Source organism: Nycticebus coucang, chromosome 21 (genome assembly GCF_027406575.1).
Source record: "Nycticebus coucang isolate mNycCou1 chromosome 21, mNycCou1.pri, whole genome shotgun sequence".
NCBI lineage: Eukaryota > Metazoa > Chordata > Mammalia > Primates > Lorisidae > Nycticebus > Nycticebus coucang.
In genome coordinates this window covers 52,570,801-52,594,487 of record NC_069800.1, presented here as the reverse complement: position 1 = coordinate 52,594,487, position 23,687 = coordinate 52,570,801, and the positions used below count along the sequence as shown (strand labels likewise).

Genomic DNA, 23,687 nt, shown 5'->3' with positions numbered 1-23,687 from the left:
CCCTCAAGTCATTTGCAAGCCAGGCGAGACACAGAAGAGCCACACTAGCTCCTAGGCAATGCTCCATGGCTGACTTGCTGTGGCCAAGGGCTCAGCACTGCCTCTCTCTGGACCTCCCAGCTCTATGACTTCATGTCCAAGGCAGGGGTACTTACTGGTGGGGGGTATAGTCACCTCTGGCTTCCCCAGGTTGGGCCGTGTATGCTAGATTGGCAGATAATAAACAGGCAGCCAGCAGGGGAAGTAGATCGGGGAGACAGTGGGGACAAAGGGATGATGGGAGAATGGGGAACAGCAGTAGGGTGTGAATATGGGTGCAGATTGGTGTACGGTGCCTGATATACACGTGCATACCACATGCGTGCAGATGTGTACACACATGGCTAGCTGAGGGGTACTGTCAGGTCTGTGCGTGCATGTGACATGCCATGTATGTATTTGAGTATACTTATTCATTTATCAAACAAATATTTTTTGAGTACCTACGATGTGAGAGGTGCTGGGGACACAACAGTGAAAAGGCGAACAAGATTTCTTACTCTCATGGCGGTACATTCTGGCTGTGGAAGACAGGCAATAAGCAAGTAAACAAATAGATCGTTGGCCCAGTAAGTCCTCTCTGAGGAGGTGACATTGAAGCAAAGACCTGAAGGAAATGAGAGCAGGAGCCCTGTGTAGAGGGAGCAGCACATGCAAAGGCCCTGGGGCTAAATTCCCCCAGGAGAAGAAGCGCCAGACCATGCAGCCATTTAGACCATACTCAGGGTTTTCTTTGTTATTCTGAGCAAGCTAAGTCAGTGGAGGGTCTTGTTCAGAGGAATGACATGATCTGACTTAGTTTGATCATGACTGTTGCATGGAGAATAGTTGGGCAGGGAAAGGACCAGGGCAGAAGCAGGGTACCCCAAGAGGAAGATATGCAATTAGCCAGACAGGAAATGATGGTGGCTTGGAATAAGGTGGTACAAGTGGAGGTGTTAAAAGAGGTCAACGTTTGGATATATTGTGAAAGTAGAGCTGAAAGCATTTGCTAATGGATCAGATGTGGGGTGTGGGAGAAAGAAAACTCGAGGATGATTGTCGGGATTTTAACCTGAGCAATTAAATAGATGGCATTTCCATTTGCTAAGGCAAGAGGAGCAGGTTTGGGGGATGAAGGGAAATCAGGACTTTGGTTTTAGACATGCTGAGTTGAAGTTCTTACCAGGCAGCCAAGTGGAGGTCATGAACAAGGCAGTTGAATATACAAGTTCAGTAGAGAGGTCTGGGCTGGAAAGGAAACTTTGGAAGTCGTCAGTGGCAAAGACCCATGGAATTTCAGAGCCCCACAAGAGCTTAGAAATTAATTTTGCAATGGTGAAACTGGGGCTCAGAGAGACAGTGACATGTCCAAAGTTATGCGGCAAGCCAAAAGTAGCACAAGTCCCTGACTTCCCAGGCCCAAAGCTCCCACTCCCTGACTTGAACTCTGGCCTGAGAAGATGTGTCCCCCGTCTCCCTCCATCCAAAAGTGACCTCACATTTGTGCATGGAAAAGATCAGAAAGGTGGTGAGAGCTGATGGGAGAGAAGGAAGCAGGAGCCACAGCTGCAGGACTTGAAGGAAGCAGTAGCCTGGGAAAGGCAAGGGGGTGACACAGGAAGGCTTGCAGTTTAGAAAGCTCCCTCTGCGGCACTGGGGAGGATGGGGGAGGAGCAGTCCCATGTCCACCAGGGTGGCTTTTCCATCACCACTGCACTCTCACTGCAACTCTTTGAGAAGTGGCAGGACTGATGTTAGACTTCCCATTGAACAGATGGGACGGAGGCTCAGAGAGGAGAGAAGATGTAGCTACAGTCAGGTAGCAAGTCAGTGATGGAGCAGGTTGCTGGGCTTGGCTCCCAGGATGTTAGAGTGAAAAGGGTACTTACTTCACAGGTGGGGAAACTGAGACCAAGAAAAGGGCAGGGACTCATCAAAGATCACACAGAGAAGCAAAGCCAGCCACGGGTCTGTGAGCACTGGCCTAAGAGACCCAGCCCCACCCCATCTCCCTCTCCCAGCCCACTGACTCTCACCTCACATTCTACTTAGGAAAGAGTCGGGAGGCAGGGTGACTCGGTTTGGACAAGCTGGGAAACCCAAGGAGAGGGCGGGGAGAAGCAGAAATTAAATTAGTTTATTTCATTTCAGCAACTTTTTGAAAGGGAAGCAAATCTGACACTGGGGTGCTTGCAGAGATTCCAGGCGGCTTTGAAAATCAGTCACAATTACCGAGCCTCCTGATCTGGGCTGCGGAGGGCGGGGCGGACAAGCAGCACCAGGGTCCCAGCAGCTTTGGAGATCAGAGGGAACAGGGACGCAGCTTGGGACATGAAAGGCAGCAGAGCTTGCAAATTAAACCACTCATAGCTTAAAAGGGAAGGGAAGTGTGCCGGGGGCCACCGATGAGCACGCTTCTGACAAGGGGCACGCCAGCCACACTGAGCCCAGTGCAGCGAAGCAGGTCCAAGCTGACAGTCAGGAGGCCTTGCTCTTCCAGTGACCTTGGGCAAGTCTCTGCCCCCTCTGGACTCCAAGTTACCTGCTGAGCACTGAGGGGGTTTCATTCAAACAAGGGACATTTATTGAGTGCCTACCATGTGCCAGGAACTATTCCAGGCATTGGAGATTCTTAGGAGGCCTACATACTATAGCAAGGAGAGGAATAGGAAGGAACCAACAAGCAAATGTATAATATGCCCAGCAGTGTGCGAGCCACGCAGAATACTATTCAGATAGAGGGGTCAAGGGAGCCCTCTCTTTCTATAAGAGGACATTTGAACAAAGATCTGAAGGAAGGGACTATAGCTCTAAGGAGCTATATGAAACAATGGTCACAAATTGCTGCCTCCCCCACCTGCTAAGAGTTTCTGAGCTGTTAGAAATGTTTGCATTTTTTTTTTTGAGACAGAGTCTTACCATGTCACACTCAGTAGAGTACCATAGCATCATAGCTCACAGCAACTTCAACCGATTCTCTTGCCTCAGCTTTCTGAGTAGCTGAGACTACAGGTGCCCACCATAATGCCCAGCTATTTTTTAGAGATGAAGTCTCGCTCTTGCTCAGGCTGGTCTCAGACCTGTGAGCTCAGGCAATCCACCTACTTCAGCTTCCCAGAGTGCTAGGATTACAGTCATGAGCCACCGCGCCTGGCTAATGTTTGCATTTTTAACTAATTCCCAGGTGTTGCTGATGCTGCCAGTTTGGGGACCAGACTTAGAGAACTACTAAGCTAGAGGAAGAATGTTGGGGCAGAGGACAGACCAAGTGCAAAGGACCGGAGGCATAGTGTGTCTGTTATGTTCAAGGAATAGCAGGAAAGTCAGTGTAGCTAAAGAGGAGTGAGTGAGGGGGAGAGTGTCCAGATACCTCAGAAGAGTTACGTACCAGAAGCTGGATCACGGAGGTTTGGGTAGCCATTGAAACGTTTTCAGTTGCGCTCTGAGTGGGCTGGGGAACAGAGGAGTGACGGGATCCAACTTGTATTTTAAAAGAATGACTTGTTGGGTGGCACCTGTGGCTCAGTGAATAGGGCGCTGGCCCCATATACCAAATGTGGCAGGTTCGAACCCGGCCCTGGCCAAACTGCAACAAAAAATAGCCAGGCGTTGTGACGGGCACCTGTAGTCCCAGCTACTCGGGAGGCTGAGTCAAGAGAATCACCTAAACCCAAGGTTGCTGTGAGCTCTGATGCCATGGCACTCTACCAAGGGCGACAAAGTGAGACTCTGTCTCTAAAAAAAATTAATAAAATAAAAATTTTGAAAAGCTTTAAAAAAAAAAAAAAGAATGACTTGTTGGCTGCCATATTGAAAAAATAGACTGTAAGGGCAAGTTTGATAGTAGTGAGATCAGGGAGGAGGTGACTGCAATAGCGCAGGCAGGTGGAGACAGTGGTCTGGGCCATTGCCAGCAGTGAGTAGAGATGGGATTACAGGTGTGCAGTGAATGTGAAGCCAATAGGGTCTGTGAGGGATTGGATGTGGGAGTGTGAGACAGAGGAGACAATAATGATGCTGATGTTTGGGGCTTGAGCAGCTGGATGGATGGAGCTGCTGTGGCTGAGATGGAGACTGCTCCAGGAAGAATGGGTTTGCAGAATAAACTAATAATTCATCTTTGGGCATGCTAAGATTGGGACCTCTACTGAAAACCCAAGTAAAGATGTCAAAAGGACAGTCAGTTCTATGAGTCTGGATGTCAGGAGAGGGATGGAGCTAGAGAGATGACTTTGAATGTCATTGGCAGAGAGAGGGAATTTACAGCATGAGGCCAGATGAAATCAACAAGAGCGTGAGTTTTGATACAGAAGAGTTGGACTACATAATCTTTCAATGCAGGGGAGCTAAACCCTTTCCCTAGCTTGTTACTGTCCGACCAGTGGACAGGAAGAGGATTTCACAGGTGTCCCCATACCCAGCCCAGCATGCCAGCTCTGTATAAGACACTATTCGTGGCACTCTTGAAGATACAGAAATGAGAAATTTAGTACAACATATATTTATTAACCACTACTTTACCCTGGGCACTGCAGGGGATATAAAGATAAGTAATTGAATTAAATCCACAAATGTTTATTTGCACTCATTATATCCAAGGCCTCCAATATACCCGGCTCGGTAGGGCTTGCAAAGTTGAGTCACCCAGCTTAGCAAACATTTATTAGCACCTCCTTTCTATATAGCCCCACGGAGGATAGAGAAATAAGTAGTTACTTGTAATTTGATAAGCACATATTAGTGCCTGTTTGGTACATAGCACTTTGCTAGATTTGGAGGGAGATAAGACACCACCCCGGACCTCAAAGTGGGAGCAGATCACTTGCATCTCTGTGCTCACTCTGATCAATTGGTAGTGGCTATAAGGCTGTTGTGTGCAGGCTCAGCCGAAAAGAATGCCACAGTGGATTAGTGGCGTCTGCCACAAGCAAAAGAAGGAGAATGTGGTGGGGTGTATGCCATAGATTGACACTGCTGGACCATGGGATTGGCATTCAGTAGACTGTGGGAATATGCAGGGACCCTGCTGCAACTTCTTTTCTGTGTAATCCAATCCCTCTGTGAGTCTGTGAGCAGCGTCTGTAATAGACGGGAAGAGACTGTTTCGTAGTGCAGCTTGGGATGTTCGCTAAATAATAGCTATCAGCCAACACTGCTTTCACAGAGCGATTTCCCTTTATTCTCACAATCCTGGGGAATAAGCAGGGCAGGTATTAGTGTCCTCGTTTTACCGATGCAGAAATAAATGCAAAAAGAGATAAAGTGATGTGTCTGAGATTCCACAGGAAGAGCCAGAGCAAGAATTAGCCCCAGAACGTGGAACCAAAACCCAAGTTACTTGCCTCAGCATCCACGGCTTTCTTTGGGGAAACAGTTGTTTCTTGCACAGGACTTTCTTCATTTTCATATCCCTAATCTCATTTCATTCTCCCAGGGACTCTCTTGGGTGAAGTGTCAACACCCCCATTTTATAACCAAGGAAATTGAGGCTCAAGAGGGGAAGGAAAATCAAGATGGGTGGGAGAGCACGGTGTCTGATTCCTAAATCCAGTGCTGGGGGTCAGGGGGTGGCAAAGAGGACAGGAGGAAGGCAGGAGGCGGTGTGATCCCCACGGGTCTCGTTTGGGGAGGGCAGCTTCAGGCTGGGAGCCTCTGACTGTCCCGTCTGCAGCCAAAGAGTGTGGCTCAGCAGCCCTCAGGCCCAAGCCAAGAATCAATCGCCGGCCTCTGCAGAGACGACTTCTAAAGATGTTTTTAATTAAAGTCCAGGAAGATCTATATGTGCAATATCTCCTTGCTTAGCAACGGCACTGGCGCTCACCCGCCAGTTGGGGGAATGGGACAGGTGGTTTCTGGAGGCCGGGGAAAGGCAGCAGAGAGGTGCCAAAGCTTTGCCCTCAGGAGATGGCCTCATGCCCCGGCGATCTGACAGGGAGGTGTATATCCCTGTCCCTTCTTTTCCACCAACAAATCATCCAACAAACACAAGCACTCCTTCTATGTGAAGCCCTCTGCCCATGCGACACTGGGGTGCCAAGGTGATAGAGCTACCATCCTGCCCTCCAAGGGTGTAGCACATAGTAGGTGCTCTGTAGATGCTGGAATGGATAGAACTGAATCACAAGCAAACGATAGGTACTTTCTGCCACTGGCCAAAGGATGCTATTACATATACTTAAAATGTCACTGTCCTAAACAAATGAAGTCACTAGACCACATAACAGAGGGCCACGTGTAAATGTGGAGAGGACAGAAGAGCTTGTGTGTCTCAATTGGAGGTAGTTAGGAGAGTCTTCTTACTCAAGGAGACGTATTAGATGTGCACACACACACTCAAGGGCTGCCTGGATGTGCAAGTCCATGGCCAGGATTCATGAGGAAAGAAAGAATAAAGGGAGGAGGTCGAAAATTCCCCGGAGACCTTGCAAAGGGTGTTTGCAGCATAAGGGGTCCCTCAGCTCATCAGGCCAAACCTCGCCTTTCTGCTCCTTGTCCCTCCTCTCACTCCTCCTGCCCCCACTTCAGATGTGTCGCTGTCTCTGCTCCATCTTCTGTCTCTGTATAATTTCGGTTTCCTACTTAACCTCTGAATTTCCACGTCTTCCTGTCAAAGTATCTCTGTCCCATGGGCCACCCTTCTGTATCTCTGTCCCCTGACCTTCAATTCTCCGTCTCTGACCCACTTCCTTGCCCCTTCTCTGCCACTTGTCCCTGGACCTGCTCCTCCTGTGTGACCCCTGCCTGCATCTCCTGTGCATCATTCATCTGCGTTCGGCTGACCTGGCCAGGCAGCTGGAAGCAGGGTGAAGACAACCCCGCCCTGCCGGCACCTCCCATCGAAGAGGGAGGTGGGAAGAGGGCAAAGAGGAGGGAGTTTGAGAAGGGGCTTGTTTCCTGTGTAATCTGAGCTTTCCCAGGGACTCGACAAGTGGTTTTTAATTTTTAATAGAAAGCATTCCGCGCAGTGCTGGCAGCAGCAGGGGGTGGGACTCATTTTTTATAAATGTTTGAGAAGCTAAATGCGAGCCTAGGGTTTCCCCAGGCCCAGCAGGGTGGCAAAGGGAGGTATAGAAGAGGCAAGATGATAATAATTACAAACATCTTCATACTAATGACATTTGGCCACCTCAGTTGAGCACTCTATTTTTTTTCCAAAGTGCTTCCTCTCTTTCTCTCTCTGAGACTTTGAGGAGTCTCCCATACCCATGGAGGCAGAAGTGATAAAGTGTTATCTCCATTTTACAAAAGGGGAACTGAGGCCTGATTAGATCAAGTAGTTTTTCCACAGCCACATAAAGCTAAGGGCTGGAAGGAGAATGTATGTCTGCAACCCCAGAACTCCACTCCCTACAGGACCATCCCAAGACAGCCAACCAGGGCTCTTCCTGGGGGCTCTGGAGCCACACTCTGCAGTTTCAATTTCATCTTGCAGATAACAAGGGTTAAGGGATGAGAAAGGAAGGAATTCTGGCCTGGGAGTCAGGACACAGGTTCCAAGTATGGCTCCTTCAGAAACCATCTCAGAGCCACCCAAATAAATCAGAAATGAGGAGTAGGCAAGCCCCCTGCCTCCCAATGCTAGAGCCCAGGGATGTCCTAGTCAGGGCCAAGGGCACAGCCCAGATGCCTCCTGATCATTCAGAGAGAAGGGAAAGGAATGAACTCTGAGTGAGCACACACTACACACCCAACTTCATCAGCTGCTTAAACCCATCATCTCTCTAATCCTCACAACATCAGAGACTCAGAGTGGGGCCTTCTAATATTACAAGTGAGGAAACAGGCCAAATGGGGGAAAGATCTCACTAAGGCACAGAGCGAGGAAGTCATGGGATTTGAACCCAGGACCCTGTGATGCAAAAGCCCACAAAGCCTCCACAGAGATGTGAGGGGTGTTCCCTCTCAGGAGTGCCCAACTTCTCATGCTGACTTCAGTGGGAGGCGCTCTAATGATTTGGTGGCATTTGTCATCCTGGTGCTTCCTTCTGGGTGTCAGTCTCAGGATGGGCTCAGTCAGTCAGGGAGGGAGGGCAGCACACTGACTAGACAGACCTGGGTTTGACTCTTTCCCTACTACTTACTAATGATGGGGCCTTGGGAAAGTCACTGAGCCCCTCTGTGACTCAATTTCCTCCTCAGTTCCATTTGGGAGGCTGGGTCTAGGGCATCTGTTCTTAAACCAGGAGGCACTTTAGAATCACCGAGGAACTTGTAAAACTACCTTTGTCTGTGCAGCACCCCCAAGAGTCTTATTTAATTGGCCAGGGATGGGGCTCAGCACTGGTTTCATTTTAAAGCTCTCAAGAGATTCTATTGTGCGGCCAAGTTGAGAACCATTGGTTTCTGTGCTCTCCGAGGACCAGCCTTTCCATACCCCACACAGATCCTTGGGCCTTGAGATCCTGGTTGCTCAAAAATCAATTGGGCAGTGCTTCCTATTCCAGCTTGGAGTAGAAGGGCTGGTTAGAAATCCAATGGACAGTGAACCAGCCACTCATCCTAGCCAGCCCCAGTCCTACTTCCGGAAGTTAGGGGAGGACAATCTGAACTCAGCTCCTTGCCCTTCCTCTCCTCTCCTTCTTCTTCTTCGTGTCTCTGAGTCTTCCCTCCCACTCACCTCTCTACTCTACTCCAGTTGACCTCTCCTCTTACCTTTACAGCAGGATACATGTGGGTTTTGACCTCAGACCCACCCGGTATTGAAGCCTGCTTCTACCTCCTCGCCAGATGACATTGGCCAGGCACTGTCCTCAGTGCCGAACACGAAAATCTATTTTGAGTGCTCACAACAATCTGAATGTCTGGTGGGACCCTTGTTTCACAAATGAGGAAATGGAGGTTCAATACTTAACCTCACTCAGCTTCAATTCCCTCCTCTGTAAGATGGAAGTCTTAATATAGCCCATCTCAAGGCTTTACTTTGTAAGTTTCATGAGATAATATACATGCAGGGCTTATATCATAGTATCTACCACAAAGTAGTTATACAGTAAATGGAATCTATTATTAGAGGAAGATGTTATTGAATAAGGTTATATAATTAACAATGGGATTCATTATTAATTCACATTTGCACCCACCACTGCACATAACTGTCCCCTCAGCTGGTAAAAGGGGAACAACGTGGGGATGTGCTGGAGTCGGCTTATACCAGCTCTTGAGAGCCACATATTGGTTTTCAAGAGTTTTGTGGGCTAGTTGATATCATGTGTAAAACTTGAAATTGGGCCATGATTGGAGTATTTACACCATGGAAATTAGCAAACACCATAAAGTAGGGCGTTCCTCCCCACCCCTCCACCCCCCTGGGAGTCGATGGTTAAATACATGACTCGCATCTATATCACAGAGCTGCTGTGAGGTCTGAAAGGAAGAAAGGGCATGACAGAGCATTGTAAAATGTAAATTGCTGAACGTGTGGGAGATGACCCCAAGGTGGTCCACAGCAGTCACAAGCCTGGCTCCCTTTTGTCTGCCCATTCTGGGGAGTTGCTGACTTGTGAAGAAGGTGAGGGAGGGTGTGTGGCCTAAAGAAGCTATTCCCGTGGGGCCTGTGGAACTGCCGTGAATCACTGACCCTTCACCATCCCCACGTGTCGGCATTAACTGTAATGGCTGCCATAAAGAATCCTGGATTGGGGAAATGATTCCATCATCCCCTCAGGAGTTCCTGGGATGCAGCCAGGGAGAGAGAGAGCTCTCAGCCGTGTCTCTGGGGAGTCACTCAGCCCAGCATTGTGCCCTCATTCAGGGGGTGGGAGGAGTATGGGGGGAGTCACAGGGAGACCCTCTCTCATAATAGTTACAACAGCCACTATTTATTGCACTCGCCACATGCCTGATGCTTTCTGTACCTTCTTCCATTTCAATACCTTTTCAATACCTCTGAGAGGAGGAGGCATAATGGCACCATTGTAGACTGGCGTGCCATGCCTCCTGAGGCAACAATAACCACTGGGTTCTTGGCATGGACCAGGCACTGTCCTCGGTGCTGAACATGGAAATGTATTTGGATTCAAAAAATGATCTCAGGAGATTTCTAATACCATCAGCCTCATTTCACAAATGAGATAATTGAGGCACAAAGGGATTTGTGACATGTTCAAGGTCAAACTTCTACTGAGTGGAAGCACCGTCACTGATTGTGAGTCAATATACCAAGCCACTCACCCCAAAGTCACCATGCTAGTGCTGACATTGGTTCCCAGAAGGGCTTTGGCATCACAGAGTCCTGGGTCCACTTCCTCACTCTGTGCCCTCAATCTAATCTTTTCTCCCATCTAGCCTTTTTCCTCTCTTGTAATATTAGAGGGCCCAACTCTGAGGCTCTTAGATGCAGTGAGGATTAGAGATGACGGGTTTAAGTGGCTGACGAAGCCGAGAGTGTAGTGAGTGCTTGCTGGAAGTTCATTCCTTTCCCTTCTTTCTGTATATTCAGGAGGCACCTGGGGCTGTGTCCTTGTCCCTGAATAGAAGACCCCAGCATTAGGGGACAACTTCGCAGGCAGCTCTGATGTGGGTGACGTGAAACTGGTGTGGCCAAAGAGAGACGCACATGGCAGGGCCAGTTCAGGAGGCTGGGAAGGGTAACTGGAGAGGGAAAAATAACTGGAGAGGGAAAAATAAATACATGTGTCTGTCTGGAACGATCGAGGGCCCGAGGCTGGAGGTGGGAGAGGCAGGCAGCAGGCCGGGCTTAGCAGAAATGCTGCAGTAGCACTTCCAGAGACTTACTCATTAGGCAGACAGTGAACTGGCCTCGCCTCCCGGGCAAACCACCCTGCTAGCCCAGACAGCTCACTCCAGCCCCCCGAGGGCCCCACCCGACCCCACCGGCAGGGCACCCAGCTGACGGCATCTCCCTGAAGTGGGTTCTCAGCCTCTTCTCCTTTGAGTGGTATCCTGAGTCCCCACGACTCCCTTTGGGTCTTCTACCTCATTCCCTTCTTTCTGAAAAGGTTTGGGTGAACCAGATGGCTTTACTGGGTCCCTCATCTGACCCTTCCTTATCTATACATCCACCCCCACCTGGTCCAACCTCACATCCCAAGCCTGCTTTCGTCAAATTGAACATGATGTCAAATTAGAGCCATCTCTGGGACAGGCCGAAAGAAGCTCCCAGTTTAATGAGGCAGCGTCAAAAATCAATAACTTAATTGCCGCTCTTTGATGGACTTTTATCCAATTTATACTCTCCCCAGCAGCCTACGTGCACAGCATGTGGAGAAGTGTATCCGTGTCTGGGGGTGGACTGCCTGGACACCCAGGGGGAGGGGCGAGGAGGGCACCTGGGCCCACAGCCAACTACTTTCCAAAGGGAAAGCTGGGTGCTGCCATTCTCCTGCCCAGGGGCCAAGTGACACTGGCCACTAAGCCCCAGTGAACGTGGTTGTCCCTGTGACCAAGAGCATGGTGGGAGGGAGGAGGCAGAAGTCCCTTGAAGAATTAGGAGGGGCTGGAGTGGTTAGAAAGATCTCTGGGTTGGGGGTCAGGTCCTGGTTTCCAGCCCTGGCTCTAGCTCTGACTGCCATGACCTTAACTGGTAGTATCCATTGTTGCCACAACCTGCTCTGTGCTTGGAGTTTAGAATTCATTCCCTCAACCTGGTGTACCAAGGACTAGGATTATCCCCATTTTGCTGAAAAGGAAACTGAGATTTAGAGAGGCTGTGTTTCCTCTCCAGACCTCTATAGCTGGGAACCACCTATACTGGGCCAGGTCTGACTTCACAGCCCTGCTTGAGCCAGTAGGAAAGCCCCAGGTCAAGAATCGGGTTGGGACTCAGAGCGAGGATGGGGATTATGTGTCTCCAGGGAGTCCTCTCCCAGCTTCCCTGGGGTGGGGAGAGGCAAGGAAACAGCAGCCCCAGATGACACATGTCTCGCTTGGTCCCCCGGGCCCAGGCACGTCGGTGATGCAGGTGATGGCCTCAGATGCAGATGACCCCACTTATGGCAGCAGCGCTCGGCTGGTATACAGCTTGCTGGATGGCGAGCACCACTTCACCGTGGACCCCAAGACTGGTGAGAGGGGAGGCCGGTGAAAGGGTGGAGCCACAGGGTGGAGGGCAGAGACCCGGGGCGGGGAAAGGGGTGGAGCCACCGGGCGGGGGCGGGGCGGGGCGGGGCCTCAGCCGCAGTGGAGGTCACCTCAGGATGTCTGAGCATGGAGGGAGGCGTCCAGGGCACTACGGGAGGGTTAGGGTTATCCAGGTAGGAAGAGGAAAGGACTGACCGAGGGACAGAAAAGAAATGGGGTTGGAAGGGCATCCTGCAAAACTTTCAGAGAAACAAAAAGGCAAGAGGTTGTGACCGTGGGCGTCCTGAAAGGACCTCAAAGGCTCTACTTGTCCTTGGAGATAAAGTGCAGCAAACTTGTCCGCAGCCCTTCCAGGGGCACAAATGTAGGTTGAGGGAAGGGCACTGGCTGGTGAAGTGCTCCATTTTGGCAGTTTTGAGAACTCTGTTCACAGAGCAGTTGTTACATTTGTCCCCTCCCCGCAACACCACCAAACAACAGCACGTCCTCCCACGGTCCCCCACCTCACTCACTGTGGGGTTAGAACTTGATCATCTCTGAGGTTCCTTGGGGGAGGAGGGCCAGGAGGACAGAATGAAGAGACTGAAGCCCAGAGAGGTCAAGTGACTCATCAGAGGTCACCCAGCTGGGGGTGGCTGCTGATGCTGGATGTGGGGGCAGGCACTCTCACTGCTCCTGGGGTAGGAGGGGCAGGACAGAGATAAAGGTGAAAGATGGGATATCAGACACCACAGAACATTTATCAAATGCCCTCAGGGGCCCACAGCATATGCGTGAGCAATTAAGACTCAAAGTTTTTTTGAGACAGTAGCAGCAATCTCCAAAGGGTAAGAAGCTGCTGGCCAGATTGAGATGTCAGAGAAGGGCATTCCAGGCATGGCTCAGGCAAAAAGCTGGGGGAAGAGAGGAATCGTAAGACCAGCATGTTGAAGTGACACGAAAAGACTAGCAAGGCCCTGGGTTTGACTGTTGGTGTCAGCCAGGCTAAGTAAGGGTGGGGGGACAGTTGATGGATTCGAGTTTGGGAATTTTTTTGTGTGCGTTTTCCTTTCATTTAGGGGGGAAGGGAAAAGATTTCATCCTATGAGCACAGTTATAATCGTATTCTCTTACACATAGTATCTTCGTTATTTTTCTCTTTATAAAAGTAATGCATTTTAGAAAATATTCAAACATTAAACAAATGTTAGAAAGAAAAAAAAAAGTAATTCCTACTCCCTGTCCGCAGTTATTGCATACCCAAAGGTAGCCACTTGGTGTATCTATCCTATGAGATCTTACACTCATTCACTTTTGAAAATGTTGTCTTTTTTTTGTTGTTGTTGCAGTTTGGCCAGGGCGGCCAGGTTTGAACCCGCCACCCTCAGTATATGGGGCCGGCGCCCTACTCACTGAGCTACAGGCGCCACCCAAAATATTGTCATTTTTTAAATAGATATACATTTCAAGGTTTAAAATTCAAAAGTCTGAATAGGCATTTAGTAATAATTCTTCACCCCACCCAGTCCCCCAGCCACCCAAGTGTGTCCAAAGGCAACCAATATAATTTGCTTATGTATCTTTCCAGAGCTATTCTATACATGTACAAGAAAATAAGGTGTATTTGTTTTATTTTTTTACATGAATGGTGGCTGTAAATGTAAATGGTGGTTCGTGCTATACATACAGATTGCCTTTTTCACTTGACAATACATCTTGCAGATTATTCCATATCAGTACCTAAAGAGCCTCCTCATTCTTTTATTTAATGGGTGTTATGGATACACTGAAATTTATCTGGCCAGTCCCCTATTGATGGACACATAGGCTGTGTCCAATCTTTTTTGCTACAGCGAACAATGCCACAGTGAATAACCTTATACATACATCATTGTGGGCTTATGTGAGTATATCTGCAGGATAATTTTCGGGAAGTGCAAAGGCTGGGTCAAAGAACGCATGCATTTGAATCTCGATAGATAATGCCAAAATGTAGCAGGTGACACTCTGTAAGCCAAGTGGGAGAGTACCTATTTCCTCTACTTCTTACAAACACTGAGGGTTCATTGATGACTTCTAAGTAAGGAAGTGATAAGCTCAGGTTTTCATTCTAACAAGATCCTTCCGGCTGCTGCTGTAGAGCTTGGCTCAGGGGCAGGAAGGCCCTGGAGCCTGGGTGCCCAGCATAGAGCCCTGAAAGACAAGAACCAAAATCCTGCACCCTTCCCTGGCACCTGCTCAGATTCCTTACCGTGCCTGTTGTTTTGGGGGACCAACAGTGATGAAGGTAGTGAGGGTTAGTCAAGTTGCTAAGGAGAGACAAGAGGAGTGGCAGGGGTGGCAGTGAGACCCTCAAAGGGCAAACCTTGGGGGCCTAGATGAATCTACAAGACTAGGTTGAGGAAGGAATTGGGAGTGTCTCTCAACCCAGTTGGGTTAATTCATCTAGGCAGGGGCATCACCAATAGAAACAGGAGGAATCTGAATTAAGAAAACCATCCAGGACCAGAAGAATTAGCCAATGTGCCCTGGGATCCAGTGCAGACCCAATAATTCGGCTTTAACCATATTGGTTTAAAATGAGAGAAGAGGGGGAAAGAAATATCTGGAATTTCTAGCAGAACACGTGAAATATGGGCATGAACCTTCAGTCACCCTTGGGGATAACAATACCCCACATAATTGTTGTGAGGATTCAGGGAGAGAGTTCATTCATTCAATACCTATTTATTGAGTCCCTAGTGTGTGTCAGGCTCTATTCTAGGTGCTGGGGATGGAGCGTGTCTAAGGCTCTGCCTTCATGGAGCTTTTATGGAGGTAGAGAATGCATAAAATGAGCAGATAATCATTTAACAGAGTGTCAAGTAGTGATGAGTGTGAGAAAGAAACCTAAAGCAGAGTTAGGAGATAGATTAAGAAATTGGGACAAGCCTTTCTGGGGAGGTGACCTTGGGGCAGAGACGAATGAAGCAAGGATGTGACTCGGGTGGGTTTCTGGGGAACAGCACTGCAGGCCCAGGGGGCAGGGCGCGTGTGAAGTGCTCAGCCCAACACCTGGTACCAGGGGCTGATGATGGTGCTGAGGAAGCCTTCACTATTTAGCCTGAGGAAGGGCCCAGACCCTAGAGTTGATAAGCCTTGGGGTGGGAGGGAGAAGTAGAGATAAGGGAAGGGCCAGGACCCAGTCGTGGGGGTGGCCAGGGTGGGCAGATGGAGGATCAGACCCCACAAGAGCAAGGAGGGCAGCCAAAGCCTAAGAAAGAGCATCCCCCAGTGCAGAAGATGGGGAGGAAGGTGACAAGTGGGAGGCCACAGCGCCTGGTGGGAGCAGGAATGGTTCCCAGGAAGCCAGAGAGTGAGCAGCAGATGCAGAGCAGGTGAAGGGGTTCGAAAGGGGTCCTTGTTGGAGGGTCCCTCCACTTCTCAGTCTGAAAGCGTCCTTTTTCACACTTCCCTGGAAGAACCAGCTTTTCCCTCCCTTTGCCCACAGCCCCACGGCAAGAGCCGCCCTGGTGCCATTCCCGGCCCCAGCTCTATTTCCCCAGCCAGGAATACTCCGCGGATGCGGGTCTATATTTAGCAGCTGCTGCGAGGTACAGTCTGTTCTCGCTGTGCAGATAGCAGGGAGCAGAGCCGGAACGGGCCTGAGAGGAAGGTGTGAGGGACGCGAGGAGGCGGGGCAGCGCCGGGCCCCAGTGCCGGGGAGGAATTAACTTGTGTGTTTTAAAGGCCAGGCCTGCCAGCAAGCCCCCCGCAGGGCCGACGGGGATGGCATTTGCGGGCTAATGAGGCGTCACAGGGGCTCCAGGGCCCCTTCTGCAGCCTTTGGAGGGGACAAGCGGGGGTGGTGAGGACAACAGCTGGAGCCAGGGACGATGGGTGACGACAAGGCTGCAGGAGCTGAGGCCAGGTTATAATTACCAGCCCCCGCCCACCACCACCCCCACGGGAACGGAAAGAGTCTCTGAGACTTCCACATCTCTACTGAAAACCCTTAACTGTGCCAGGGACGTCCATTTCACCAGGAGGGAATGAAACTTGTACTTGTTGAGGACCTTTTAAGTGCCAGATCCTGAGGTCAGAATAGTAAAGTAGACCTGCCTTCTGCCCTCATGGAGCTTTGGTTCTAACAGGGAAGTCTAAAACAAAGAGACAGCGACACCCAGGCTGACAGAGGGATGGTAGAGAGGCTGGGGAATGGGAGGGAAATCAGTCAGCCAAAATGCTATCTGAGCACTCACTGTGTGTTGAGCACTCACTGTGTGCTACGCACTACACATACCATACCATGATGAACAGAACCAGCATGGATTCATTCCTGCCCCTGTGGAACTTATTTATGGGGTACCCAACCCAGGACTCAAGGAACAGGATCAATGAGGCATCTCTGAAGAGTGAGGCCTGATGCTGGAAGCTTGGTCTCATTTAATCCTCTCAATAGCCCTACAGGGCAGGTGTCTCCACTTTACAGAACAGGAGACAGAAGCTCAGAGAGACCCAAGAACTTTCCCATGGTCAGGTGGCATGTACATGGTGGGAAGGAGACTGGAGCCCATATCCATCTGACTCCAGAGTCTCTCCTTCCCACTCTGTCTTCTGTCTGGGGCTGTAGCTCCCTGGCACACAGTAGGCCCTCGGTAAGAGTCCAGTGAACAAACAAGTGAATGGATGAACTTGCAGAGTCAGGTTTCGAGAGCAATTTCAAGGACTGACTTGGGGTTTTTTTACTCCCTAACCAGGGAATTCAACAGCCTCCTTGGTGCTTCTCTCAGTACTAGGAGGGAGAGTCCCAGGGGAGTGGAATATAGTAGCCAGGAAAATATGCCAACCTTGCGCTCAGCTCTTAGTAATGTGACTTTGCCACTGTTACCACTGAAAGGTAGAATCTCTGCACCCCTTTCATCCGGGTGGGGCTGTGACTTGCTTTAACCAATAGAAGTGACATTACACAAATTAACAAATTAGGCTTTAAAGGGACCTTTCAGATTTCATGTTTGCTCTCCTGCAACAGAGTCCTGAGATTACCACGTAAGGAAGCCAGTCTACTGGAGTTGAGAGAGGCAACCTGCCCCAGCCGCAGCCAGGGCCAACTGCCAGGCCATCTCAGACCATCAGCCAGCTGCTTCTCCTTCAGTCACAGCCATGAGGGTGGGCCCCGCCAACCAGATTTCTCTCTCAGTTACCTATGGCTATAGAGCAAACTGCCCCCAAACTTAGTGGCTTACAACAACAACGATTTATTGTCACACTCCTGGGGGGTGACTGGGCAGTTCTTTTGCAGGGGTCACTTATGTGGCAAGCAACAGCTATCAGGTTTCCAGGAGCTGACTCGGCTAGGACAGCCAACACAACTGGGCTTCTGAGTGGCCTTGCATCCCTGGCTTCTTCCCAGCATGGTGGCCTCAGGCTTCAACAGCACAGGCCTGTACATGCAAGGGCTTATCAAACCTCTGCTTTTGTCACACTTGCTGATGTCCCATTGGCCAAAGCAAGTCATACAGCCAAGGCCAGAGTTGGTATGGGAGGGACAACCCAAGAGTGTGGATACCGGAAGTTTTGGTTCATTACATGCTACCACCATAGCAACCTATCATAGCATGTGACCGTGGGAACAAGGTCCAGGGGCATCATGGCCTCTAAGTCCCCACCTCATAAACACCCAGAGATGTCCCTTGAATCACACATTCTACAAGGCTTTATGTCCAGTTTCTAAGGGAGATGTGTTTAGTGTCCCCAGTTTCTCTGCAGTTGGAAGGGACAGGGACAGCAGGAAGGGCAGCCACGTGGAGCCTCTGTCCTCACCCACAGAGGCAGATCCAGACCCCTGCTCCCAGCCCCATTCAAAGCCGGTACCCATAGCCTTTGGTGTCCAAGCCCACAGATGCACAGCAGCCTCAAATCCTACCACAAAACCTCTACCTGGATGGACAGTGACAAGCTCAGCAAGTGTTCAGCCAAGGTCAGCTCCCTTCCCTGCCTGAGCTCTCAGGACCATGAGCTCCCTGGCCTGGTGGCCACTACACCACCGGTCTGTCTGTCTGCTGCCTCCTCTCCTCGCATCCCTCTTCGCCCCTTCTGGTTTCCCTCTCTGCTGTCTGTGTGTCTGTTTGTGCTCTCTCTGCTGGTCTTTGCCCCCTTTCTTCACTCCTTTTTTCCCTCCTTCTCTTTGTTTCTCTCTGTCTCTCTCTTATGTCTCTGCCAGTCTCTTGCTGGCTTTTTCTCTGGCTTTTCCTCCCCATCTTGCCTGCTCCCTTTCCCTCCTCTGGGTCTCCCTGCCTTTCCATCGCCCTCACCCTTCCTCCCCTACCTCCCTTTCTTCTCTTCCTCTCTGGTTCTGTCTGCCTCTTTCCCCAGGACTTCTTTCCTTCTCTCTCTCCCCTTTCCTCTCTGCTACCTTCTCTTCTTCCTCTCCTTTCTCTCCTCCTTCTGGTCCTTTTTTCCTTCCAACCCCCTGGGGTGGGAGATAGACAGACCCCACCTTCCAGCACAGCCCCCACCATCCAGAGCTGCAAAGACTCAGCCAACCAACTAGCTGAAACCCCCAGAGGATGCCCTGCCCCTGTCACAGCCATGGTGTGAATTGACCTAGGGAATAGGCCAATGGGCTTGCTACATGATTGAAAATATAGCTTGCCTGGTTAGGACTGAGAAGAGCAAGGAGGATATTCTGTAGGGTAAGCAGGACCACTCCCTTGGCCCTGGGAGTGGCTGGAGCAGGAGAGATGGGGTGGCCTGGGAAGGGATACTCTGTCCTTACAGCAGTCCAGCAGAGAAGTTCAGAATATGGACTTGGATGCCAGAGTGTCTATATGAATCCTGACCATGCACTTTCTATACATGTAACCTTGAGCAAGGTGCTTAACCTCTCTGTACCTCTGTCTCTTCATCTATAAGATGGGCCTCATCTCAGCACCTTCCTTGTGGAGGCTGAGAGGAGTAACAGACAACTCACAAGGTCAACACTCATGAATGTTATTACACAAAATTAGTACACATAATTCTCATGAGATAAAATCCTACGCTAGTTGTTTTCAGTTCTTCTCAACCGATTTTGTCTCAAACTCCAATTAGCAATGGTTGGAGACACTTTTGAAACTGGTGGGGCGGGGGTGAATATTGCTGCAATTGGCAACTAGTGGGTCAAGGCCAAGGATGCTACTAAATATCTTACAATATACAGGACACTTGTGCATGAGCACGCGCGCACACACACACACACACACACACACACATATACACTACAAAGTCTAATCCTGCCCAAAATGTCAACAGTGCCAAGTTTGAGAAATTCTGTTCTTTGGGTAGGCTTAATAGTTGTCCCCTCTTTACAGACAGGGAAACTGAGGTTTGGAGAGGTGAAGGGATTTGCTCAAAAATCACATAGATTAAAAAAATGTCAGATTTGGGATTTGTCCCAAGGAATCTGCTCCCAAGACTCCCCTGTTTTCCTGGGAAGACCAGCCGTGGCAGAGAAGGAGTCAGGGGGCTTATTGAAGAGTCTCAAAGGCCACCGATAGAGGTTCTATCTGACCCCCGATTGGACAGAATACCCATTCCATATCTCCATGTGATCCCGCAAAAGCAGATCAACCCCCTAGGCGCCCCATCTCTGGCTACTCCAGGCTCACACAGAAATACACACACACACACACTTACACACACGCATGCACACACACACTCATACACACACACACACACACACACATGCACACACCACAGCCTCTCCTCCCATTCCATTGCCTCTACTGGAGTCTGGGGACTGTGTGGGGACATCAGATATTGGAGTTTGGGTTTTATGGGGTGCATCACAGGGCTGCTGCTGCAGACTCCACCTGGCACACCAGCCCTGGGCACCACCTGTCACCACCTGGTGCTCGGCTGGTTGGAGTGGGTGGCAGCAGAGGCTCTGAATGCCTCATCAACTCCCCCTCCCAGACCTAGTCTCTTCTGCTGGCTGGGGGACAAGAACCCAGCCTTCCCTCTGCAGAATTCATCTTGCGGTCACCCTCTCTGCTCCTCCCCCTGCCCTGCTTCCATCAACAGCCCCCCAGATTGTCTGTTCAGTGATTAGCTGGTGCCTGGACAGAGGGCTCAAGATCAGGAGGGACAGGGATGAAGCCTTCAGGGCTGGGGGATAATTTAGTTGTGGGAGGGGTGTGGATAATAACGTGGGAAAGCAGCTATAAGTGTGCAGAATGCATGTCCATAAGTGAGTGCACAGGTGACCATGACGCCATAGTGTGTGTGCTGGAGTGTGGACGTGAGTCCAGTCCGCTGCTCGGCACCCACCACCTGCTGCTCCATGCCTGGCTTCGGATGAGTGTCACTCACAGAGATGAATCAGGCACAAGCCTGGCTCATGCGTACAATATCAGGTGGGGAAACTGAGGCCCCCATAGTGGGACTGGTTATCCAGAGGCAGGGTTTGGGGGTCACACAGTGGCAGGTTCTAGTCTGCTGTAGACCTTTTTTTTTTTTTTTTAGCCAAGTAAATAGTCCATTCTGTGGCTTTGAGGCTGTGTCTGTGTGAGCGAGCGAAAGCGTGTGTTTGCAAGTGTGTGTATGTGAGTGTGTGTGAGCCTGTAGGGGGTGGGGAACCTGAGGCCTCAAGGCCACATGGGGTCTTCCAGATCCCCTGTGGTGACCCCTCAAGCAACCCAAACCTCATATGACAAATCCCTTTACTAGAAGGATTTGTTCTATAAAATCTGCAGGCCCCACTGAAGGACCCAGAAGGCTACATGTGACCCCGAGGCTGCAGGTTCTTACACAAACTCACACTTACATACACTTTCAAACACACAGACACAGCACAAAAGCAAAACACCTGTGTGTGTTCGTTAGCATGTTTGTGTGTGCTTGTGTGAGTGTGGATGTATGTTTGTGGGCAGGTGTGTGTGTGACAGTTGTGTGTGGATGAGGATGTGTGAGAATGTATGTGTGCGTGGATATTGAGTGTATGTGAGTGTGTGTATTTGGGAGTGTGTCAGTATGTTTGTGAATATGTTTGCATGTGTGAAAATGTGAGTTGTCAAGTATATCAGATGAGCAGGTGTGTGAGTGTATTTGGATGGGTGTGTGAATGTGGGTGTGACTCTGTGAGTGTCTGTGTGAGTGTGCGAGTGTATGTAGGTGAGTGTGTTTCTGTGTGAGTGTGAGTGTGCCTGTATGAGCCTGTGTTTCTCTGTGAGTGTGTGACTGTGTTTTCTGCATCGCCTCCCCTCCTGAACTCGAACAAACCCAGAGCTCACCAGGTCTGAGTCATGCCTCAGCCTGTGCAGGGGTCTCCACATCAGCAGGCAGCTGGTGGGAGTGTCCTCACTCTCACTCACCCACAGGTGTGATCCGGACGGCTGTGCCTGACCTCGACCGTGAGAGCCAGGAGCGCTATGAGGTGGTGATCCAGGCTACAGACATGGCGGGTCAGCTGGGTGGCCTCTCAGGATCCACTACCGTCACCATCGTGGTCACTGATGTCAACGACAACCCACCCCGATTCCCGCAGAGTGAGTGAGGCCTTCCCAAAGGAAGGTTCATCTGTGTGTCTCCGTCTGTCAGCCCATCCAAGCCAGCCCCTGACCCCAGCTTCCTTTTAGACTTCCCACCAAAAGAAGGAACCCACCTGTCTGTCAGTCTACCAAGTCACCCACTAGCCTCCAGCCTCCCTCCAAAAATGCTTCCTACATAGGAGGCTCCAGCAATGTCTAATTTTCCACACATCTAAGGGATACTGTTGCCTTCTGAGACTTTCTCTTGCTTCCTGCAGAGAGGGGGCCCCACCTGTCCACCCTTCCAGCCATCCACCTCAACCCTCACTGGTCCTTGCCCACAGCTTACTGAACAGCCACATGCTGCTGACCCAAGCTGGCAAAGGGAAGGGGAGGGGCACACAGGGATGTAGGCAGAGACAGCTGCCACCCCAGACAGAGGGATGCCCACAGTTGGGCATGGAAAAACAGAGCAACAGTTATTCCCCTCCTCTCTGAGCCTGGCCGACAGGAGTCTGTGCTTCTAAAATAGGAGGTCTCTCAGAGGGTGGAAGGAATTTTCTGGCCCAGTCCCTCACCTCCCTATCAGCCCAGCCAGCCCCTCTATCCCAGGCTTAGGCCGAGATCCGAGACAGGAAAGCCACCGAAGCTGGCAGAGACTAAATGCCGCAGGGAGCTGGGCTGATTCCTATCGGGCGAGTCATTACTTGAGGTCTGCTGCTCTCACATTAGGCCCCGCCACAGGGGACTGACCCCCTTGAGATAAGGGAATCCAATCCGTTAGCTGAGAGTACAGCATCATCTCGGCCCAGCGCCTCAGTCCAGACGCAAAGCAGGGTGAGCCAAGTTAGCTTTGCGTCGCCATGGAGTTGGGCACAGAAGCCAGCCCACTGCCCAGTCTCTTGGCCCGGCCCCTCCACTGAAGGAGATGCCTGGGAGCCCCCCTGCAGAGGTGTGGGACTGCGCAGTCTTCTGCCCTATGTGCCTGGCTCTGCGCTATCCCTGATCTGGGGAGCGTGGGGCAAAGCAGAGAGGAGGCCGGGGCCCCAGGAAGGCTGGCTCTCCCTCCTGCCTTCCCTTCTCTCTTCCTTTCTTGCACATTTCCTGTACAGCACATAAACAAAAGGGCATAAAATACAAATGTCCAGTTCAACAAAAAGTTACAAAGCGAACACTCTTGTGACCGCCAGGACACAGAAGCCCAAAGTGTCCTTTCCTGATCATAACATCTCCCCAGCCCCTTCCTCCAGAATTAACTGCCACCTGCTTTTGTGATCATCATTTCCCCACTTTTCTGTAACATCTATTCACCTGTGTATGCATCGCCAAACATTATAGTCTATTTCACCCATGTCTGACCTTTACATAAATAGGCTCACACAATATAAATTGGGTTTTGTCTTGCTTTTTAGCTCTCCAAATTATGTTTATGAAATCATGCTTGTAGCCATAATTTATTCCTTTTCATTGCTGCATAGTATTCCATGATTTATCTGTTCTGCTGTTGATGGTCATTTCAGTTGTTTCCAGTTTGGGGCCATTGGGAAAGATACTGTTTTGAACCTAGCCACATGTCTCTGAGTGTCCATTTGTACTCATTCTCTGCTGCAGATACAGAGAAGGAAATTTGCTGGGTCACACGATACAGTCATCTTCAGCTTGGCTAAGTTAAACCAAACCATTCTTCCCTGTGAGGAAATGCATGTGGCCCTTGTACCAGGTCCTCACCGACACTTGGTATTGTCAGACTCTTTGATTTGTGTTCATCTGCTGATTGTCTCCTAGTAACTCATGCTGTTGTTCATTCATACACTCTCTAATCCCTCACACATTTCATTTACGAGACAGCCTGGCATTCTGCCAGGCACTGGAAATCCCTGATGAATAAGAGATGAGGTCCCTGTCTTCCAGGAGCTCATGCCCAAGAGAGAGGATAAACAGAAAATCAGAGTAAAATGCAGTAATCCCACAATACGATAAGCCTGGGGGCCATAGGAGCACAGGGGCAGAGCCTGGAGGTCTGGGGAGGTTCCCTAGGGGAGGTAACATTCGGTGAGACTAGAAAGAAGAGAAGGGGTCAGGGAGGCAAAGGCAGAGAGAGAGAATGCCCAGAGGGGAGAGAGAGCAAGTCAGAGTTACGGGATCATAAGAACTTCAGCC

General features: G+C 50.3%; 1 protein-coding gene across 3 annotated transcripts in view; it reads left to right on the top strand.

The window, feature by feature from the left end:
• Window positions 1–23,687, top strand: part of CDH22 (cadherin 22) — a 124,946-nt gene that overhangs the window by 65,910 nt on the left and 35,349 nt on the right. For all 3 annotated transcript variants that reach the window (XM_053574623.1, XM_053574622.1, XM_053574621.1), the window contains exons 4-5: window positions 11,925–12,044; window positions 21,378–21,545. In XM_053574623.1, coding sequence (XP_053430598.1) covers window positions 11,925–12,044; window positions 21,378–21,545 — 288 coding nt within the window. The remainder of the gene's footprint in view (window positions 1–11,924; window positions 12,045–21,377; window positions 21,546–23,687) is intronic.